Here is a 24,111-nt window from a genome sequence, read left to right on the forward strand (position 1 = left end):
TTTTACAATACCATTATACATAACTTTTAATAACAAACTACAATATTCGCCAAAGACTGATTACTGTAATCGTGCTGCATTCATTTCCCTTATGCACCTTACACGCAGGCACACCATTTCTCTCCACTGATACTAGCAGCGAATATTTTAGCAGCCGATTGCCACGTCATTAGTCTTGGACTGACTTGTTTGGTGTGCGCAACAGGAAATATTTCGCTTTCGGAGAACAAGAAAAATAGGTTTATTTGCATTACGCTTATTAATTTGTGCACTTATTCAGTGTCTGGTAAATATAGCCCACAAGCCGGACATGTTCAAGAAGAAATATTCATTTTTATTAAAATGTTCTGAAAGGCACGCCGCCGCCTCTCCGGGCGGTGCGGGAGGAGGAGTCCGGCCGCTGGGCTCTGGAACCCCTCCGCGCCCGCCATAGGGCGTGGCCTCCCCGGAGCGGGTCCGAGTGTCCGGACCGGCTGCGAGGCCAGCGGCGGGCCGAGGGGTGGGGCCAAGCGGCAACCGACTGGGAGGTCGTGGGAGGAGAAGGCCTCACCGCCTGGCTCTTTCCTCCCTTCCCCCGTGGCCAGCTCCCCGCTTGCCCGCACAGGGGCTGGGGGTCCATGGGGCCCTCAGGGCCCGGTCAGAGGGGCTGGGGCCTGCGTGGGCCGGCCGCCAGGCCCCATGAGGCACGGCCTAGCCGTGCTGCTGGCGGCCTCGGGCATCGACTCCATGGCCCACAGTGGGAGCCCAGCGCGGGCCGCCACCTGCCAACTGCCCCCCGGACCAGACCCACGCAGCAACGGCGGCGGTGGAGCGGGGCGCATGCCCTCGCCCGAGGAGACGGAGGAGGAGGCGATCGCTGGTGCCCCCGGGGACGAGACGGAGGATGTGGACTTCCTGTCTGGGCTGGAACTGGTCGATCTGCTGGACCCCCCGGCGATCGGACTAGCCCCTGGAGCCTGGGCGGGGACTGTGCCCTCCATCTTGCCTTGGGTCCTCCATTTTGGACAGAGCCATGTGCTCCTTCCAGGAAGAAGCCTCTGCTAGCCACACCCAGGATTTCTCTGGACTAACCAATAATAATCAAGGGAAATGCACGCCATCACTATGACCACATCCTGTGTAATGAGACACTGACTCGCGCCTGGCCAATTGGCGGGGCCCACAGTCCGCTCTCCTGCCCTTACTCCACCCCCTATAAAACCCCCTGTCCCATCAGGCCTCGCTCTCTCGGCCACTGGACTTGCCATTGTGTCGGTGAGTCTGGTGAATGGGGAGCGCAAGCTGGCTTGAATTAAAAGGACTCTTTGCTTTTGCATCGGACTGGCTCCCTGGGGGTCTTGGGAATCTTGAAATCTGGGCACAGCAGTTCTATTATTTTATGTTAACAATTACTCATTTATTTCAGCCCTTTGTATTCAGCATGTCTCTATCGAAGTAAACCTACGTATCTATGAAAATTGAAGCTTTTGTTTTTTTGCGGCCCCCAAAACTTAAACCTTGTTTATTTGGCCCGAGTTAGCCTTTGTGTTTGACATGCTTGCCCTAAGGGTCTCAGAATCCTAGACAGTGCTTAGTAATCACTAGCAGCTGATTGGAGATACTATAGAATAGAAATTTCAATTCCTATTCCAGACCATCCTGGAGTACTTGTTTATTCCCCTCTGTTGTTAGGTTTGTTTTTCAGTTGAAATATTTGAGAACCTTTTGGAATTAACAAGTTAGGAATATAATAATTCCTAATATAGACAAGGTGGGAACATAATAGTTCCTGATACATACAAGTGAAGTAACCAGAAAACATTTACAAAGCTTCCTCGAACAACTGCTTCCCCAAAGCATTCAATATTAATTAATTCAATATTATTTACTTGCCTGCCTGTTTAGGGCATTATTAAGCTGTAAGAGGGGATTCTGAAAATAAAATGATACAATTTTGGTCCACACAAGGGATCTATGGTAGAATGGCGAGATTAGAATTAGGTAAATGACTATAATACTAGATAGCTAAACAGCACTTGTATGCATAACAATCACTGTTCTAAGTGCTTTTTGTATATTAGCTCATTTTATTCTTAACAAGAACCCTCTGAGGTATGTAAAAATGTTATCCATGTTTTACTGATGGGGAAATGGAAGCACCGTAAGTAAAGTTAAGTGACTTGCCCAAGGTCACCCGTTTAATCAGTGCCAGAGTTAGGATTTGATAACAATGTGCTTAAGCACTATGCTATATAGAGATAGAAGTATTGTGACGATGGTACAAATAAAGGGCTGTGTGTATTTAGAGGACTGAGAAACAGGAAATTACAGTAAGCCTTGAAGGATAGCAATATTGCTCAGAACTAGCACCACAGAGCAGCAGAAACAGGTTCTTAATAGTTGAAATTGTCAAACTTGGCGTAAAAAGCTTTTTTCTTGCTTTTCAGTTTAGGGACTCTATCAGTCATACATAAAATGGCGCGCACGCGTGTGTGTGTGTGTGTGTGTGTGTGTGTGTGTGTGTGTGTGTGAGAGAGAGAGAGAGAGAGAGAGAGAGAGAGAGAGAGAGGAAGAGAGAGAAAGAGAAAGGCAGGTGGCTAAGGGAGTAAGCAAGTGTGCCTTTTTTTCCTCTTTAAATTACTTACGTGGTTTGACTTTAGTGTTATGGTTTGTAGACATGTTTGCAAGATATAACATTTCATTTCAAAAAATTCTCATTTAGGGTAAAGAGGTTTGGTCTCAGCTGAGACAAATTTCTGTGTCTATGGTACCTGTTTCCAATCTACTGTCCCTGAAACTTGCTAATCAGTAATAATGTTAGGTTTTTCAATTTAATGGTCTGTTCTTTCTTTGTTCTAAAAGCATATTCTTACTTTTTAAAATGTTTAAATGTCCCTCCCTTTTTTAGACATTTCTTGACAAAATTAAAATATCAATCATATGTCAATCTTATCAATTTAAAAAATTCTTTTTACTTGTCTGGGAATCATTGATGTAGACATTTTTTAAAGAATATATTTTTATTTATTTCAGAGAGAAAGAGGGAGAGAGATAGAAACATGAATGATGAGAGAGAATCATTGATTGGCTGCCTCTTGAATCCCCCACTCTGGGAATAGAGCCCACAAGCCGGACATGTGCCCTTGACCAGAATCTAACCTGGGACCCTTCAGTCCATAGGCCAATGCTCTATCCACTGAGCCAAACTGGCTAGAGATGACCTAGACATTTTAATTATTGTTTTGTACTTTTCACAAGTCATCACTGATAACCTATTAGCAGATTGAGGTGTAAATTTGAGAAAGCACAGGAATAAGCACTGATTTTTTTTTAATCTGGAAAATATTCTCTTTTATTTTCATTGTTTATTGATCAGTGACTTATTTCACCAAATTCATAGCCATCTCAGACAGGAAGGTGGTAGGAAGAGAGGAGAGGAAGGAGATTCTAAAGTTGTATTGTAACCAGTCTTTGGGCCACATTGTGCTATTCAGAATGAGCTCCACTATAGGTCTATAAATACAGCATTATACATGCAGTATAATAAGAGTTTTTTAAAATTTAGCTAAGTTTATTTTTATAACTTGGACTGACGAATGCAATCAATGTCATAAGAAAGACAGATAAAATCCTATTTAAATTTAGGTGAGGGAGGGGTTTGAATTTGTAAATGTAGGCCTAGAACGTTTGTGCAAAATATTTATTGAGTGCTATATATCAGTTACTGTGCCAGGTGAGATTACAAAGTAATTGAAATTTAGTTTCTTTCTGAGAGATTATAGTTTATTGGGTGGGTGGAAGGGAATATGACATGCTAATAAGTTTGAAAATGTTTAAGACTGGGAGCCAAAATACATTATTTGAAAAATAGGTATTGTGAACAATAGTAGAACGTACTCCCTGGCCAGTGGGGCTCTTTCAGTTGGGTGTTGTCTGGTGCACTGAAAGGTTGCTGGTTGGATTCCTGGTCAGGGCATATGTCCCAGTTTTGGGTTCTATCCCTAGTAGGGGGTATGCAGGAGGCAGTTGATTGATGCTTCTCTGTCTCCCTCTCCCTTCCTCTCTCTAAAAATCAATAAAATAATCTTAAAAAAATGAACATTTCTTAAAAGAGTAATAGAATATAGTTTGAGCTGAGTGGCAAATCAGAAACAAGGATAAAACAAAGTTGAAAGAAGAAAATAAACATTACATAAATAGTTGGAGATAAGTTGGAGATAAACATAAATATTTATAATTTAAATATTATATTTAAATATTTTACAACTAGAGGCCCCGTGCACAAAAATTTGTGCACTCAGTGGGGAGGGGGGTCCCTCAGCCCGGCCTGTGCCCTCTCTCAGTCTGGGACCCCTCGGGAGATAACGACCTGCTGGCTTAGGCCTGCTCCCGGGTGGCAGAGGGCAGGCCCAATCCCTAGGTGCAGCCCCTGGTCGGGCTCAGAGCAGGGCCGATTGGGGAGTTGGGGCGCAGCCCCCTGTCATGCACAGAGCAGGGCGGATCTGGAGGTTGCGATGACACCCTGAGTCACGCTCAGGGTAGGGCCGATTGGGGGGTTGGGGCACCACCCCCCATCACACTCAAGGCAGGGTCGATGGGGAGGTTGCGGCGCCACCCCCTGTCACGCACAGAGCAGGGCCAATCCGGGGGTTGGGGCGCTGACCCCTGTCACTCACAGAGTAGGGCCCATCAGGGGGATTGGGGCTCCATACTCTATCACGCACAGAGCAGGGTCGATCAGGGGGTTGGGGAGCTCCCCCCTGTCACACACAGAGCAGGGCCCATCGGGGTTGGGGAGCTCCCCCCTGTCACACACAGAGTAGGGCTGATAGGGGAGTTGGGGCACCGCCCCCTGTCACACACAGAGCAGGGCCCATGGGGGGAGGCTGGGGCGCCACCCTCTATCACAGAGCAGGGCCGATCAGGGGTTTGGGGTGCCGCACCCTGTCACACACAGAGCAGGGCCAATCAAGGGGTTGGGGTGCCGCACCCTGTCACACACAGAGCCTCAGGGGGATCAGGGGGTTGGGGAGCTCCCCCTATCAGGCACAGAGCAGGGCTGATCAGGGTGTTGGGGCGCCTTCCCCTGTCACGAACAGAGCAGGGCGGTTAGGGAGGTTGTGGCACCACCCCCTGTCACACACAGAGCCGCAGGGCGATCAGGGGGTTAGGGCGCTGCCCCCTGTCACTATGATCCCGGTGCCAGGAGGCCTCTCGGCTCTGCTGATCCCGGTGCTGGGAGGCATATTACCCTTTCACTATATAGGATAGAGGCCTGGTGCACGGGTGGGGGCCAGCTGGTTTGCCTTGAAGGGTGTCCTGGATCAGGGTGGGGGTCCCGCTTGGGTGCTGGCCAGCCTGGGTGAGGGGCTGATGGCTGTTTGCAGCTGGTCACACACCCTTCAGGGTGGGGGTCTCCACTGGGGTGCCTGGCCAGTCTGGTGAGGGGCTGAGGGCTGTTTTCAGGCTGGTGGGTGACTGAAGCTCCCAACCGCTCCTCTTTTTTTTTTTTTTTTTTTTTTTTTATTCTGGGCCAGCTTTGACTCTGAGGCTTGGCTCCAGCTATGAGACCTCCACTGCTGAAAGCAGGTATCTGGTTTGTTTGTGTTCTATAATCGAAACAGTTTCAACTCCAGCTCTGATATCCTGGCTGGCTGAAAGCAGGTTTCTGGGGTTTTGTTTAGCTTCTATATTTGTAACAATGTTTCAAACTGAAAGCTCAGAGGCCGGCAAGGCAGGCGGGGAATGTTGCAAGCCTCTGTCACTGAAGCAAGCAAGCCTCATGTTAGTTTCAAGTTTCCTGGCTACCGGCCGCCATCTTGGCTGGCAGTTAATTTGCATATCACCCTGATTAGCCAATGGGAAGGGTAGTAGACGTACGCTAATTACCATGTTTCTCTTTTATTAGATAGGATGTGTGTATCTGCCTGCTTGGTGGTGAGGTTGAAAGCCACACAGAGAAGTTGAAATTTGATGTTATTTGTTGAGGAGTCATTCAAATTTGGAAGTAACACAAAGTGGTATTTTATGACTGTGATGTTAGTGGTATGTAGGTTGGAATATAGCAGGGAAAAACTTCAAAATAGTGACACCAGTTAGGATTCTGCCGGGGTGGGGCGAATAATGTTATGTTTTGATTTTCTGGTAAAACTATATATTCTCCAAATTAAATCAATATCAGTCCTAACTCACTTTTTAGGTATCCTGTGTTATCTGAAGTTGGGTTAATTATTAAACCTCTCTATGCATGGGTTATGAGCAGCCCTCTTTATGGAAAAAAATGCAAAATTGTGACTACAAAATTAGGTATAGGACTTGAAAGGGGCATATATAAATGTAGAATCTGAAACTTAAGCATAATTAGCTTTACAATAAATTCTTCGCACAGTAAGTTAGCCTCTGTCTTTATGCATCTCTTCTTCATCTGTTAAATGGGGATAGATTCACAGTGAATATCATCCTAGTTTGCCTGGGATACTCATAGTTTGTGCCTGTGTTCCTAGTGGCATGCTCAGGTTAGCATTTGTCTTGGAATTTTTTTTTTAAACTAAATACTAACTACCATTAGTAGTTCTATTTAAATGAGCCCAGGTATGTTCAATGAACATCTGTTTTTGTTTTAACCTTTGCTATGGTCTGAATTAGTGCAGTGAAGAGAGTTCTCATTTTAAAATGTGGTTAAATCTAAAACATTCAATGATAATCCTGACACTTTCCAGGTGAAAAATAACTAGTAGCTCCTTTTAAAGACAGTGTGAAGGGCACTTGCTGATAAAATAAAGTTTGCGAGGACATGAGCCCTTAGGGACAACTAAATCAGTGGGTAGGGTGGGAGAAATATTTTGTTCTGCTGTTCCTGTTGGCCACTTGTACCACTGAGAGCTAAAGTCTGAGATTTGTATAACCAGCATGCCTGGGGGTGAGGTCAATAGGAAGCATGGGAAATTTTTGATTAGGCGTACATGAAACATTTGCAAGAAATGGAGGCTAATCATAGTTAGTCCTGTCAGTGTACATAGAGTAGTGGGAGTGTTGTTGCTACAGTGGTTTTGTCAACAACTCTCTTTTTGTTGTTCTGGAATTCATTTTTATCTTTTTGGCAGCAAGGAGCTCAAATAAATTAAAGCTAATGCTTAATGATAAATTAAGTACTGATATTTTGTTTTTCAGTGAAATTGATAATGAACCTATAATTTGTGCATAAAACATTTGCTGACATTTAGCGTCTCCCATCCTTAAGTCATTGACCACATGACAATCCTATCTAATAAAAGAGAAACATGGTAATTGGCATACGACCACTACCCTTCCCATTGTCTAATCAGGGCGATATGCAAATTAACTGCCAGCCAAGATGGTGCAGGCAGCCAGGCAGCTGGAAGCAAACATGAGGCTTGCTTGCTTCAGTGACAGAGGACTCCAACGTTCCCCGCCTGCCTTGCCGGCCTCTGAGCTTGCAGTTTGAAACATTGTAAGAAATATAGAAGCTAAACAAAACCCCAGAAACCTGCTTTCAGCTAGCCGGGATCTCAGAGCCGGAGTTGATACAGTGTCTCGATTATAGAACCCAAACAAACCAGATACCTGCTTTCAGCAGCAGAGGCCTCAGAGCTGGAGCCAGAGCTAAAGCTGGCCCAGAATTTAAAAAAAAAAGAAAAAAAGGAGTGGTTGGGAGCTTCAGTCACCCGCCAGCCTGAAAACAGCCCTCAGCACCTCACCCAGACTGGCCAGGCACCCCAGTGGGGACCCCCACCCTGAAGGGTGTGTGACCAGCTGGAAACAGCCATCATCCCCTCACCCAGGCTGGCCAGGCACCCCAGTGGGGACGCCCACCCTGATCCAGGACACCCTTCAGGTCAAACCAGCCAGTACCCACCCATGCACCAGGCCTCTATCCTATATAGTAAAAGGGTAATATGCCTCCCAGCACCAAGATCAGCGTGACAGGGGGCAGCGCCCAAACCCCCTGATCGCCCTGCGGCTCTGTGTGTGACAGGGGGAGGGGCCACACCCCCCTGATCGGCCCTGCTCTCTGTGTGACAGGGTGCAGCGCCCCAACCCCCCGCCCCCCCATGGTCCCTGCTCTGTGTGTGACGGGGTAGAGCCATAACCTCCCCATTGGCCCTGCCCTGAGTGTGAGAGTGGCGGCGCCCCAACCCCCTGATTGGCCCTTCTCTGTGGGTGATAGAGGGCGGCGCCCCAACCCCCGCCCCCACGGGCCCTGTTCTGTGTGTGATGGGGTAGAGCCATAACCTCCCCATCGGCCCTGCCCTGAGTGTGACAGTGTGTGGCGCCCCAACCCCCTGATCCGCCCTGCTCTGTGTGTGAAGGGGGCGATGCCCCAACTCCCCTATCGGCCCTACTCTGTGAGTGACAGGGGGGAGCTCCCCAACCCCCTGATGGGCCTTGCTCTGTGCATGACAGGGGGGAGCTCCCCAACGCCCCTGATGGGCCCTGCTCTGTGCGTGACAGGGGGCAGCTCCCCAACCCCCTGATTGGCCCTGCTTTGTGCGTGACAGGGGTGGCGCCGCAACCTTCCCATCGACCCTGCCTTGAGTGTGACAGGGGGCGGTGCCCCAACCTCCCAATCGGCCCTGCTCTGAGCCTGACCAGGGGTTGCACCCAGGGATTGGGCCTGCCCTCTGCCACCCGGGAGCAGGCCTAAGCCAGCAGGTCGTTATCTCCCGAGGGGTCCCAGACTGCGAGAGGGCACAGGCCAGGCTGAGGGACCCCCCCCCCCGAGTGCACAAATTTTTGTGCACCTGGCCTCTAGTCTGAAGATAAAAGCCTATTGAAAAAGCATCATCATTTACTAGTACTTTCAGATATAGTAGTTATTTTAAGGAGAGTATTGCTACAGATAATAATTTGACACATGCAACAGAAGAACATTGTGGATAAAAGTATTTCTGCAATGATAATATGAATACAAATTTGGTGAATCATAGAATATTGGGCAAAATAGGGTTATTACTGAAGTATGTAACCTATATAGCCACGATGGACTTGGGATTGGTTGTGGATTACATATTATTATCATAGTTGCATCCAAAGAAGCTTAATATTTTACAAACAGAAGCTGAGATTGTCAAAATTTTAAACAGTTTTACATATGCACAATAATGTAATTGAATTATAATGTATTTGAGACAGTATTAATTTTGAATACAAAATGAATACTTGGGCATGTTATAAGATTTCTCTCTCTTTGCCTTTCCTTAATTAAATTTTATAAACATTTGAATCTTTGACAAATTACTCTATAAAATCTGTGTGTCCTATATTGTTATTGAATATACAGTATTTCTAAGCAGGTTTTCCAAATTTTGTTGACATTTTGTTCAAAACCAGTTGGAAATTGTTATTCAAAGTATCCCATAAATGGAGTGAAAAACCCTTCAGCTTTTGAAGCTTTTAGTGAGTTTAATTATTGAAAATAAAGTTTAAAAATTTTAATTGTAGCTTGACAATACATTTATATTGGGGTTTCATTCACATTCTAAAACCTTCCACTGTGGGACTCAGGAGATGGCTGCTCATGTTTATCATTACAGCCTGTAACAGTAAATCATTGTTTTTTTGGTGTGAAAATACTGAGAATGTAGTCTCTCAGAACTTATTTTAATTAGGCTCTGTATTCTGAGTATTAGATAGATTTCTGCCTTAGTGATTTGAGTGTTTTTTTCTGAATATCTCACCTTTTGTGATTCATACATCTTTAAAAACACTTTTCTTGTATTAAAAGAATTTATTTAAAAGCCATATTGTTCTAACATATATCATTACTATTCCTAACACATCAGGTAAACCTTTTTTAGTTTTGTGCAAAGCCAATGTAAGTACTTTTTTCTAGGCTAGTTACTGTCCTGAATCTTAATAAGTCTGCTAGTTAGAACGTTAGAGAATGATGTTGTAAGGTTAATATCAACTTTAATCTAACACAAGCTATAACATACTGCTTTTCATTTGTTATTAATTTTATTTACATTTTTCACTTTTAATAACGACTTAAAGTATTATCTTAATCTGGAAACTATTTATTTTGGTTGGCACCATGACACTAAAATAATTAAGCAGCAAACTAAAAAGCAAAATAAAAGAAACAAGAACAATTTAAGACTAACAATGTAAGGCTTATGACAACTATAGTATTTAATTCCTAATGTGGTTTCAATATCTCCTGTGTACTCCATGTAAAATGTACATTAGTGTTGTTTTTGATATTTCTTTGACAATCTTATTGCCTTTGTCTTTCTTTTTTGGTTGTTTTAGCATTTTCCTTTAAATATTTCCTTACTAGAAAGAATAGCAAGAGGCAGAATGCCCTGATACTTTTTCTCTAGTCAGCATGGTTTTAATTCTTTCTCTCTGTCCCTCTCTCTTTTCCTTCTCTTCCTTTTCTTCCCTTCTTTCATTTTCTTCCCTCCCTTAACCTCTTTATACCTCTCTATTTTATTTTATACCGTTGTATGTAATTGAACAAGATGCTCAATATGATTTCAGCCTTCTTAAATGTATTAAGACTTGTTTTGTGGATTAATATATGATCCATCTTGGAGAATGTTTTCTGTGTGCTTGAGAAGAATGTGTGTTATAATGCTAGTGTATGAAATGTTCTGTAAATGTGTATTAAGTCCATCTGACCTAATGTATAGATTAAGTTCAGTGTTTCCATATTGCTTTTATATCTGGATGATTCTGATTCCCATTCTGATGTGTGTATTTGTTTTTTTTCCACAACAAGCAATTCTTCAACACCAGCTTGGCGCCCTACAATTCACCTCAATTCTGACAGTATCTACTGTAGGTAGTGTTATATTCCACAGGTTGAGGGCTCAGTCTTGCCAGACTCTCTCAACCCACCCTCTCCCTGCCCCAACTTCAATCACCAATTGCAAGTCCAGAATGTCACCTGTGCTTCTGACCAACCAGCTATAGATTGGAGTTTCCATAACCCTCTCCTTGGGTTCAATTAATTTACTAGAGGAGTTCACAGAACTCAGAGAAACTTTTGACTTACTAGATTGCAGGTTTATTTTAAAAGCGTATAACTTAGGAACAGCCAGTTGGAAGAGAAACATAGGGCAAGATATGGCGAAAGGATATGGAACTTCCATGAACTCTTCAGGTGTGTCCCTTCCCCAAATTTCCATATGTTCACCAACCTGGATTTTATAGACGCTCCATCACCCAGGCATGATCGATTAAATTATTGGCCATTAGCAACTGATACAACCTCCAGTTCCTCTCCCCTCTTAGGGGGCTTGATTCTCTTGGCAACCAGCCCCATCCTAGCTGTGTTCCCAAAGTCACCTCATTAACGTAACATACCTTTCCTTCTCTCATTTAGGAAATTCCATGGGTTTTAGGAGCTCTGTGCCAGGATTGGGGATAATGACCAAATATATATTTCTTCTTATATGTCACAGTATCATAATAATCAATGCGTAGTTGAACTGGGTTATTGAAGTCTCCTGCTGATTGTAATGCTGTCTATCTCATCCTTCAGCTTTGTTTCTATTTGCTTTATATATTAAGGTACTCCATTATTGCGTGCATACATATTTATAATATATCCTCTTGGTGAATTGATGCCTTTATCATTATATAATGACTTTCTTAGTCTCTTATTACAGTCTTTGGCTTAATGTAGATTTTTATCTGATTTAAGTAAAGCAACCCCAGCTTTTTTTGGTTTCTATTTGCATAGAATATCTCTTTCCATCCCTTTACTTTTAATCTGTACATATCCTTAAACCTGAGGTGAGTTTCTTGTAGGCAACAAATATTTCGGCCAGCCCTTACCAGTTTGGCTCAGTGGATAGAGTGTTGGCCTGCGGACTGAAGGGTCCTGGGTTCGATTCCAGTCAAGGGCATGTACCTTGGTTGTGGGCACATCCCCAGTAAGGGGTGTACAGGAGGCAGCTGATCAATGTTTCTCATCGATGTTTCTAACTCTCTATCCCTCTCCCTTCCTCTCTGTAAAAATCAATAAAATATATTTAAAAAAAAAACATTTCAGCCATATTTTTTTAATCCATTCAGCAACTTTATATCTTTTGATTGGTGAATTGAGGCCTTTTACATTTAAAGTAATTATCGATCTGTATGGTCTTACTATTGCCATTTTGTTAATTGTTTTTTGTAATTCTTCTGATCCTTTCTTATTCTCTTGCCCTCTTCCTTTGAGATTTGATGATTTTCTGTAGTGTTATGCTTTGATTCCTTTCTCTTTCTCTTTTGTTTATCTACCCTAGGCTTTTACTTTGTGGTTATCATGGGTCTTACATAAAAATTTAAACAGTCTATTTGAAGCTAATAATAATTAATTTCAAACCCATATCGAAGCTCTCTCAATCCCACCTTTTATGTTTTGATGTCACAGTTTGCATCATTTTCATTGGGTAGGCCATTATCAAATTACTGTGGGTATAGTTTTGTGGTTTTTATTGTTTTTTTAGTAATCTTGTCTATAACCTTCATAACATAATTATAAGGTATTTACCCACCACCATTTTCTTAGAGTGCTTTGAATTTAATTATATATTTACCTTTATCGGTGAGTTTTATACTTTCATATGTTTTCCTGTTACTGATTAGTATCCTTTTATTTCATTTTAAAGAACTCCCTTTTAACATTTATGGCAAAGCTGGTCTAGTGGTGATGAACTCCTTCAGCTTTTGTTTGACTAGAAAACTCTCTTTCAATTCTGAAGGACAACTTTGTTAAGTAGAGTATTTTTGTTTGGCAGGTTTTTTCTTTCAGCATTTTGAATGTTATGCCACTCTCTTCTGGCCAGAAACGTTTCTGCTAAAAACTTTGCTTATGATTATGGGGGTTCTCTTATATGTAATACATTGCTTTTCTTTTGCAGCTTTTAAGCTTCTTTCCTTGTCTTTAACTTTGAAAAATAATTATGATGTGTCTTGGTGTTTGTATCCTCTTATCTGGTCCTTTATGGGCTTCTTGGATCTGGATGTCTGTTACTTTTATCAGATTAGGGAAGTTTTCAATTATCCTTTTTTTGGGACCCTTATAATGTGTATATTGGTCTGTCTGATGTTTCCCATAAGTTCCCTAAGCTATCTTTATTATTTTTCATTCTTTAGTCTTTTAGCTCTTTTGATTGGATGAATACCACTGCCCTACCTTTGAATTCACTGAAATAGAAGTTGATGGCAGTTGGAAAGCTATTATAATTTTGTTCCTGTTCCAAACTGAAATATTTCCAGAAAAATCCAAGTCTGGCTACTATGAGAATTGGAGAAAAAGTTCAGTGTGAAGCAGGTCTTTATTGCACAGAGGAGAATTCTGTCTAAGCCAACTCCAAAAAGCCTTACAAAATATAAGATAAAATGTCACAGGAGCTGCACTCTGATTGCTGTGCGCAACACCATCCTACAGGAGTTGGTTTTCCAAAGTGAAATCGTGGGCAAGAGAATCCGCATGAAATTGGATGGCAGCTGTGTCATAAAGGTTCATATATATAAAGCACAGGAGAACTACGTGGAACACAAAGTTAAAACTTTTTCTGGTGTGTATAAGAAGCTCACAGGCAAGGTCTCTCTCTCTCTCTCTCTCTCTCTCTCTCTCTCTCTCTCTCTCTCTCAGACACACACACGCACATTTTCTCTCTCTCACACACACCACACACACCCACACCCACCCACCCACCCACACACACACACACACACACACACACACACACACACATTTTCTCTCTCTCATGCACATACAAGGAAGTTAGTGCCCCAAAGAAATAGGGGCTGCAGAGCATCTTTTGTAGTTGCAGCCAGCTGCAGGAGCTGGAATAGGATTGCATTTTCAGGGACAGAAATGCCAATGATGCCAGGGAAGGTATTCACTGCCCAGGAGTGGGTGATGCATTTGGTGGTGTTCAGAGTTCACCAGTGCCAGCATTGGTAACTTTAGAAACTAATTATGGCAGAAGTTTGACTTGGACCCCACAGCTCTCTAGACTCACCCCCCCCTCTTTTTTTTTTTTTTTTTTTTTTTTTTGCCAGTTGCCAAATCTGCTTCCTCAGCTTCCTTGGTAAGTCTGTTGGCTTCCTAATTTCCTTTTTTTAAAAATATTTTTTATTGATTTCAGAGAGGAAGGGAGAGGGAGAGAAACATAGGAACATCAATGATGAGAGAGAATTGTTGATCGGCTGCCTCCTGCACACCCTATACTGGGGATCAGGCCCGCAACCCAGGCATGTGCCCTTGACCGAAATCGAACCCGGGACCCTTCAGTCCATAGGCTGACGCTCTACCCACTGAGAAAAACCAGCTAGGGCCCAATTTCCTTTTAGTACGTTTATTTTCTGTTTAAATTAGACAAAAATGCTTCCAATTTCTTGTAACTAATATAATTTTAACTGATGTTGTCTCCTTTTGTAGTGCAGGTAATTGAGACTGGCTATATTCAATAAAAACAGTTAGACATATAGTACAAGTTAGTAGCATTGGTTGCCTTAATAATAATTGAAAATGTTCTGTTTAAAAAATTACCTTTGACTTACAAGTCAGGATCCTTTTTCACTTTCACTGTGGTGTGACAAGTAGGCTGATCTGGCAGTTGGTCTTGAATTCCTAATTTTTTTTAGGCACGTAGAAATAGGGATGATGTAGTACATAGAATTTGGAGAGAGCCATGAGTGTCCTGGACATTGGAAAATCAGCCTTAAGTAAAGTCACTTGAATTATACATATATGAAGACTATTTAGACTTTGGTATGTTCCTCATTCTACTGAGCTTTATAATGTGGGAACTGCTTATAGAATTGATATTTATTATCTTTGAAATCTGGATTAATTAATGTTATTGCTGGCTCCGCCATACTTTTTATATTTCTGAACTTTGCAAAGTCACTTTGCTTTCTATGCCTAAGGTTTATGATGGAGAATAAACTAAATTCTAAGGTCCACTCTAGACTTAGCATTTGACAAATCAATGAAATGTAATTTATTTCCTTTTTTAAAAAACAAATTTTGAATGCCAATAGTTCACTTCTGATGCTACATGGAGCTGAATATACCAAATTCTTTGTGCAGTGAACTCAAAATGGTCAGTTAAGACATAGCTATTAGGAAATATGTTAGAGTTCAGTAAGGGGAGAGTCTGGAAGTATTCAGTAAAGTAACTCATATTCGTGTAGCTTATGAAAGCCATTTGAAAAAAACGAACAGCTTTGTATAGTCACAGTTCACATACTTAGAAAGTAGTATACTGCACTGGTTAAAAACTTCAAAATTAGAATTCTTGGGTTTGAATCTGGGCTCTACCACTTAGTGTAACTGTGGGCTAGTTACTGGACCTCTCTGTGTCTTAAATCACTAAAATGGGGATAAAAATACAACCTGCCCTATAGAGTTGCTGTGATGATTAAATGAGCTTGTACATATAAAGTACCTGATGTATCTGAAGTGGTGCAAGACATGATACTCATTAGCAATTATTATTTTTGTTATATAATCTCATATAGCTAAGAAAATTTTATCATTTTACTTTAAATTTTTGCACAGATCTTGAATTTGAGACCTTAGTTTTATGTATGTTCAAAATATATTTTGAGCAGATCTACTTATATTTATAGCATTCTATTACAAATAGAGCAAATGTTTTATAACCATTAAATACTGTACTATCATTGTGATTCAATGCAGTGTTTGGCACAAAAATCTTAGTTGTGAAAGACGTCCATAATAACTAGCTATTTTTTAAAGAAGATATGACATTTCAAGTACAAATAACTGATATATTAATGTAACTAAAGTTGCTGTAATGAAAAATTTAACATTTCCTTATATCCTATATTTAGGTTTTCTCTCTCTATTCCCTGTTTTTTAATATAATATTAAATACAAAGAACAGTGAAAAAAATAGCAGTGTTGACCAAAAATATTGGTATCAGATGAGAATATTTCAGTGATGTATCCTTTTTAATCATTGATTTCTTTTTGCTTATATTTATTTTATAATCCATACTTATTTTATGTTTAATTATTTATCATGTCTATAATCTATTTTATTGTTGGATTTTCTAAGAAAATTATGTGGAATATTATACACTATGCATATTTAACAACATTGTCATAGTTTCTTTTCAGAAATAATATAATTATGACTACACTTAAAAATATTTTTTTACTACTGCACTTTTAGTTGTAATTCCAATTCTTCAATTCAGCTGAAGTGACAGTTATTTTAGAGACCACTTCTTTAATTGTTATATTTTTCTCTTTCTCTTTTCAGGGCCAGGGTTCTGCTCAAGCAAGAAAAGAGAAAGCAAAAGGTAAAAAAACATTTATTTTTGTGTTAGCTTTATGAGAAAAGTGATCTTTTGAAGCATTTTTTCCAGGTTTATAAATTCTTCTAAGTGAAATTGTAAAACCATCTTCCTTTAGTCTTTCCCTCTTCATAGATAGCTAGATTATCCACCTATATTGCTCAGGTAGAAACTTAAGGATCATTGTTGATTCTTGTCATTTTAGTTGTAACATATATCCCAAGTCTGATCACTTCTCATTACCTATTAGCATCCTGATTCAAATCATCATCATTTATTGCCTCGAGCAATATAATGGCCTTATAACCTAAATCCTACTTTTTAAGTTTTTAATTACATTGATTGTATTACATAGTGAAGTTGAGCATGTAACTACCTTACATCTGAGCAGTATATATTGAGAGAAATTCTTCCATATGTGCACTTTGAGACAGGTACAAACTTGTTTGGATCATTGTTGTTAAGTAGCAAACAAAAAAAGAGAGAGAGATAGAAAAGAAGAGAGAAAGGAAAAGGCAGGGGAGGGGATCATCCAAATGTCATTTAGCAGTAAAATGGTTAAACAAAATGTGGCACACCTAAGTAATGTTACAATAGTGGAAATCTATCAACTGCACACCTCCTACTGGAGGTGTGCCCGCAACCAAGGTACATGCCCTTGACCGGAATGGAACCTGGGACCCTTCAGTCCGCAGGCCGACGCTCTATCCACTGAGCCAAACCGGTCAGGGCATGTGGCTTTTACTTTTACTTAATTCTGTCTTTGAGGAGAGTTTTTAATTTTGTTTAGTTGAAGTTATCAACTTTTTCTGCTTTATCTTTTACACCTTTTGGCCTGTTCTTCACATAGTGGTTAGTATGATTTTTTAAAAGCACAAATCACAATTTATCATTCCCTGGCTTAAAAGCCTCAATTGCTTTTCATTGCTTTTAAAGAGTAAAATCTGTTGAGCCATAGCTTGCAGTGACCTGAAGAATCTGCACCCTGCCTGCTTCTCTGACCTCATTTCTTACCACTTGCCCTATTGTTCATTGTATTTCAGCCACACTGCCCTCTTTCTGTTACTCTTCTTCTTTTCTTCTATAATATTCTCCCTCAAGATATTTGCATGTGTGCCTTGTCAACAATTGTGTCTCAGCTAAAGTATCTCCTCTTAGATTGGTTTCTCTAATCACTCACTACATCTAAAACTTTTCCACCCTCCAGTACCCATTCTCTTGTACCCTCTTTTATTCATCACTCTTTTCATAATATGAAATTTTCTTGCTTCTTTTTTTTAACTCTGTTCTCCTCCCCTTCCATTAATGAAAAGAGAGATCTTATTACTTTTGATCATATCCTGTGCTTTGAACTGTGTCTAGCAGTAACATAGGCATTCAATAATAAATATACTAAGAATGTAATCTGTCCCCAGACTATTTTTTAAAAATAATTTTACTCTATTTGGACCATTCTTTTGAATATTTATAAGCAAGGGAAAGACATGATTCTTTCCCCAAGTGTTATTCTCTAGTCATGTCACTTTCCTATTCTTTGAAAATTTCATATTGCTTCCCCAAACCTCTTCCCAACCCCATTCTCTATCCCTTTAAACTCAGTAGATACCCTTGTCTCATATCTCAGAGGAAATAGCAGCTAATGGATGAGAATTATCTGAGTTTCTACCACCAGTTCTGTAAACTACTTCACATCTTCACCCATCTCCTACCATTCCCTGTCAACTGGAGGCTTTCTATTGGTATTTCAGTTCTCTTCTATTAAAACAAGTAAAACCCTCTCTGGATCCTTTCTCTTTCTTGCTATGCCCCTTCACTCTTATCTCCCATTTGCTTCTCAATCCATTATACTATACAGCTCTTACTAATGTCAAAATTGAATTTCATATTGTGCCATTTCAAGGATATTTTTCAGTCCAATTTGCTTTAATATGCTATCATCTCCTACACAGTTTTTCATTTCCTTTATTTTTTTCTTATAATTGATACATCCTATCTAATAATAGACAAACATGGTAATTAACCGTACCTCTGACACGCTTCCCATTGGCTAATCAGGGTGATATGCAAATTAACTGCCAACCAAGATGGCGGCTGGCAGCCAGGCAGGTGAAGCGAACAGGAGGCTTGCTTGCTCCAGTGATGGAGGAAGCCAAGGTTCCCCGCCTGCCACTGCCGGCCTCTGAGCTGCACTTTAAGAAACAAAGTTGCAATTATAGAAGCTAAACAAACCCCAGAAACCTGCTTTCAGCCAGCCGGGCCTCAGAGCTGGAGCTGAAACAGTGTTTCAATTATAGAAGCCAAACAAACCCAGAGACCTGCTTTCAGCAGCCGAGGTCTCAGAGCTGGAGCCGAGCCTCAGAGCTGGAGCTGGCTCTCAGCTCCAGTGACAGCTATAGAAGGTAAATAAATCCTAGAATAAAAAAAAAATAAAAAAAGGAGAGGTTGGGAGCTTCAGTCACCTGCCAACCTGAAAACGGCCCTCAGCCCCTCACCCAGACTGGCCAGGCACCCCAGTGGGGACCCCCCCCCCCCCGAAGGGGGTGTGACCAGCTGCAAACAGCCATCATCCCCTCATCCAGGCTGGCCAGGAACCCAAGCGGGACCCCCACCCTGACTGGGACACCCTTCAGGTCAAACCAGCCGGCCCCCACCCATGCACCAGACCTCTATCCTATATAGTAAAAGGGTAATATGCAAACTGACCCTAACAGCAGAAGGACTGGGAATGACTGGTCACTATGACACACACTGACAACTAGGGGCAGACGCTCAATGCAGGAGCTGCCCTCTGGTGGTCAGGGCGCTCTCACATGGGAGGAAATATGCTCAGCCACAAGCCAGGCTGATGGCTTCCAGTACAGCGGTGGTGGTGGGATCCTCTCCTGCCTCCTCAGCAGCACTAAGGATGTCCGATTGCAGTTTCGGCCTGCTCCCCGCTGGCAAGTGGACATCCCCTGAGGGCTGTCGGGCTGCCAGAGGAATGTCTGATTGCCATCTTAGGCCCAATCCCCCAGGGAGCGGGCCTAAGCCAGCAGGTGGTCATTCCCTGAGGGGTCCCAGACTGCGAGAGGGCACAGGCCGGGCTGAGGGACCTCCTTCCCCCCTGAGTGCACAAGATTTTGTGCACCGGGCCTCTAGTCAATTATAATAGCCATAGTCATTTTTTCAAGGGCTTGGGGAGTGGGGACGGTGAAGGGGGATATTTACATTCCAAAGGTCCTGTCATTTTATTGCTGAACTATATAGTGTAATGCTTTTAAAGAAATTTTAATCCAAGTTGGGGTTTCACATCACTCAAATCTATATATATAAAAACCTAAGCAACTGTTACAACCAGTCGACCGAATGACTGGTCTCTATGACATGCACTAACCACCAGGGGGCAGACACTCAACACAGGAGCTGCTGCGTGGTGATCAGTGCACTTCCACAGCCAACCTCCTGTGGCCAGCCAACCTCCCGCGGTCCCTCCTCCCTGGCCAGCTGGCTCCAATCGGCCCTGACTGGGACTGGGCGAGACGACCCTGATTGTTGGCCAGGCCAAGGGACTCTGCTTGTGCATGAATTCGTGCATGGGGCCTCTAGTGAAATATAAATAGGTACCTTTTATCTATGGTTAATTTTGCATAACAATGTGACATTTACTTTTTTGCTTGATAGCTGGCAAGTCTCTTACAGATCTTACAGTATTTACAATCTTAAAAGTCTATTATAATTAACAATATTTTGAAATGTTACTGTGAAAGAACCTTAACTTCTTAGAAAAGTGATACTACCTTTTGCATTAAATTTTTTGCCACATTGGGCTTTTTTTACTTTTGATATCTCACATTTATAATCCATGTTTATGGTATTGTATTGTGAGTATTTGATGGAAGAGAAGATGTTTCCACAATTTGTTTTTTAGTGTCTAATATATAATAGTTGCTCTGTAAATGAATTTTAAACAAATAAATGCCTTTGAACTTGGTGGGTTAAAGATGTAATCTGAAAAAAAAGAATGAAGATAAGGAAGAATAATTATAGTTCAAACAACCAAGAAAAAAAGAAATACTGGATGAAAATGATAATTATATGCAAGTCTGGTTTTAAAAAATGTGGAAGTCATGGAGGAATAACAAAGGGAATTAAATTGGCTTTGGCTAAAGATTAATTCTCACAGGCTTTTTCTTTTTTTTAAATATTTATTGTTGAAAGTATTACATATGTCCCTTTTGCCTCCCATTGACCCCTTATAGCAGTGATTCTCAACCTTCCTAATGCCGCGACCCTTTAATACAGTTCCTCATGTTGTGGTGACCCCCAACCATAAAATTATTTTCGTTGCTACTTCATAACTATAATTTTGCTACTGTTATGAATCATAATGTAAATATCTGATATGCAGGATGTATTTTCATTGTTACAAATTGAACATAATTAAAGCATAGTGATTAATCACAAAAACAATATGTAATTATATATGTGTTTTTCGATGGTCTTAGGCGACCCCTGTGAAAGGGTCATTCAACCCCCAAAGGGGTCACAACCCACAGGTTGAGAACCGCTGCCTTATTAAACGCCCCCATAGGCTTCTTTTTCTTTTCCTCTTTTCAGTTGACTTTTAATTGCCCTCAGCTGTGCATATCTTTAAGGCTTTTATGTCAGTAGGATAACATACCTTGTAGAAAAACAAATTTTTAGCCTGTTAGATTTGTTTTATAAGACTTTTTAAACTTTCTACACTCACATAATTTTTAATCTTTTGATACCTGGGAATAACTTTATAAAGTTCTGTTTTAAAGGCATTCATTTAACAAAAGAAAGATTATAACTGGTTGTGAAATTTAGAGTCTTTAGGCAAATTACAGGTCATCATGAATGAATTTAATTTATATGTAAGCATATAACGGGTGTCACAAAAATATGAAAATATTAATTAAATTATTTAATAGCATTATTGTCTTTTGCTATTTATTTTTCTGCCAGAAATCTTATGGTTACTGCAGTAATTTTTACATTTTTAATTATTTTAGGAATATTTTGAAAAGAAAAGGTTCAAATCAAAAATGAAATTACTGGGAGTTTTATCACCTGTCAAAAATTCCACTGTCAGTTTAGACCTCCTTAACCTATATGTGGTAAATCAGATCTCTTGCCAGAAGAAAACACCTGGTAAGTAATTCTAAATAGTGTTTTGTTTTGACTCTGATGCGATCATAGCATTTAGTTTTCTAATAAGTTTATAATTTTAGAGCTCAATCGATGTGGAAAGTAAACTAATTGTATAAATTGGTTGTCCTCTTAAATTAGAAGCCTTAATTTTTTTTTAAGATACATATATATTGATTTCTGAGAGGAAGGAAGAGGGAGGGAGGGAGGGAGGGAGGGAGAGAGAGAGAGAGAGAGAGAGAGAGAGAGAGAGAGAGAGAGAAGCATCAATGGTGAGAGAATCATTGATTTGGCTGCCTCCTGTATGCCCCCCACTAGGGATGGAGCCAGGAAGTAGACATGTTTCCTGAAGGGAATGGAATTGAACCATGAGATCCTCGATCATAGGTAGATGTGAGCAGGAATAAAAGATTTTATAAATCTGTTTGATATATTTACTTTTCCCCTTCACTTGTATAATGCAGTGTTATCACCTATAGTTACCACATTTTATTTGTTTATTTATTTATTTAAATATATTTTTATTGATTTCAGAGAGGAAGGGAGAGGGAGAGAGATAGAAACATCAATGAGAGAGAATCATTGATCGGCTGCCTCCTGCATGCTTCCTGCTGGGGATCAAGCCCACAACCCAGGCATGTGTCTTTGACCGGAATCGAACTGGGGACTCTTTAGTCCCCAGGCTGATGCTCTATCCACTGAGCCAAACCATCCAGGACTAGTTCCCACATTTTACATTAGATCCTTAGACCTTTCTCAGTTTATGGATGAAAGTTTATACCATTTACCAACTCTCCCCGTTTCCCCTACTCCCCAGTCCCAGCCCCCAGCAACCGCTTTGTATTCTTTGTATTTGACTTTTAACTTTTTTTATTTTTTAGATTTCACAGATAAGTGATGCCATGTAGTATTTGTCTTTATCTGGCTTATTTCATTTAGCTTGTTGCCTTCAAGGTCCATCCATGTTGTCACAAATGAAAGGATTCCCTTCTTTTTCATGGTCGAAGAATATTCCATAGAATATTATACACCACATCTTTATTCATTCATCTCTCCATGGACACTGAAGTTGTTTCCATATCTTGGCTATTGTGAATGTTGCAGTAAATCTGGCAATGCAGATATCTTTTCAACATCCTGTTTTCATTTCCTTGGGATATATACCACAAGTAGGATTGCTGAATCATAGGGTAGTTCTTTTAATTTTTTGAGGAACCTCCATACTGTCCTTCACAGTGACTGTACCAACTTACATTCCCACCAAAAGTGTACAAGGGTTCCCTTTTCTCTATATCCTTGCCACCAATTGTTATCTTGTATTTTTTATGATACCCATTCTAATAGGTGTGAGGTGATATCTTGTGGTTTGTATTTGCATTTCCCCCAAGGATTAGTAATAGTGGGCACCTTTTCATTTTGATGTTGGCCATTTGTAGGTCTTTTTTGAAAAAAATATCTTTTCAGCCTGCTGGTGTGGCTCAGTGGTTTAGTGTCAACCTATGAACCAGGGGGTCATGGGTCGATTCCCAGTCAAGGTATGTGCCCAGGTTGTGGATTCCATCCCCAGAGTGGGGCTTGCAAGAGACAGCCGATCAATGATTCTCTCTTATCATTGATGTTTCTATCTCTCCCTCTCTGAAATCAATAAAAATATATTTTTAAAATGTGTATACCTTTTCAGGTCCTCTGTCCATTTTAAGTATTAGCTTGCTTGTTTTGTGTTAGTGAATTATATGAGTTCTTTACATGTTATATTTTGGATATTTAACACCTTATGAAATACATGATTTACAAATATTTTTCCCATTTCATAGGTTGCCTTTTTATTTTGTTGAGGTTTTCCTTTTCTGTGAAGAAACTTTTTGGTTTTATATAATCCCACTTACTTATTTTTGCTTTTGGTGTAATGTCCAAAAATTATTGCCAAGGAGCTTATCTCTTATCTTTTCTTTTAGGAGTTTAATGGTCTTCAGGTCTTAACTTTCAAGTTTTTAATCCATTTTGAGTTGATTTTTTGTGTATGATTTAAGATACTGTCCCATTTTCTTTTGGATGTAGCTGTCCAATGATGTATTTACCTTTACATATTTTCTTTTGAAGGGACAGAACGGACCTGATAGCTATGTCTCTAACTCCTCTCCCAGGAAAGCCACAGAATGTATCAGTTACTCAGCCTGCCCTTATCTCAGCCAATGGGAAAGTGGGGGAAACTAGCCCAAGGCCAAGAGTATGCTAGCCACCCCCCGTCTTTGTGTAACCAGACCCTAGCTGCACCCTGCCCTTGCGTCACTAGCCCCCGGACCTCACTCAACCAACCAGAATCGGCCAAATCAGTGGTCAGAGTGTGCACCCACCCCCGACCCCAAGCCCTATAAATTCTTTGTTCCCTTGGGACTCGGGGCTCTTTCTCGCATCCAGTAATGGAGGCGGAGGGGGACCAAGCCCGGGCTTGAATAAAAGGACTCTTTGCTTTTGCATCGGACTCGGCTCCCTGGTGGTCTTTCTTGGGGGATCTTGAAATCTGGGCATAACACTTTCTTCCCACTTTCTTTTCATTCATACATTCAACATATGTTTATTGACTATCTACCATAAGTTTTATGTTGGATCCTGGGAATAGAACAGCAAGTGATGGTGTCAGATGTGCTACTCAAATTTATGATACCTTGGCATGGTAAATATTTTAAG

General features: G+C 41.0%; 1 protein-coding gene across 1 annotated transcript in view; it reads left to right on the forward strand.

Moving 5' to 3' along the window:
* Nucleotides 1-678: 678 nt before the first annotated feature.
* REDIC1 (regulator of DNA class I crossover intermediates 1) overlaps nucleotides 679-24,111 on the forward strand; it is a 65,489-nt gene continuing 42,056 nt past the window's right edge. Inside the window, exons 1-4 of the mRNA XM_059681136.1 lie at nucleotides 679-885; nucleotides 14,384-14,388; nucleotides 16,239-16,278; nucleotides 21,288-21,426. Of these exons, the coding sequence (XP_059537119.1) occupies nucleotides 679-885; nucleotides 14,384-14,388; nucleotides 16,239-16,278; nucleotides 21,288-21,426 (391 nt within the window). The remainder of the gene's footprint in view (nucleotides 886-14,383; nucleotides 14,389-16,238; nucleotides 16,279-21,287; nucleotides 21,427-24,111) is intronic.

Source organism: Myotis daubentonii, chromosome 2 (assembly GCF_963259705.1).
Source record: "Myotis daubentonii chromosome 2, mMyoDau2.1, whole genome shotgun sequence".
Classification (NCBI taxonomy): Eukaryota; Metazoa; Chordata; class Mammalia; order Chiroptera; family Vespertilionidae; genus Myotis; species Myotis daubentonii.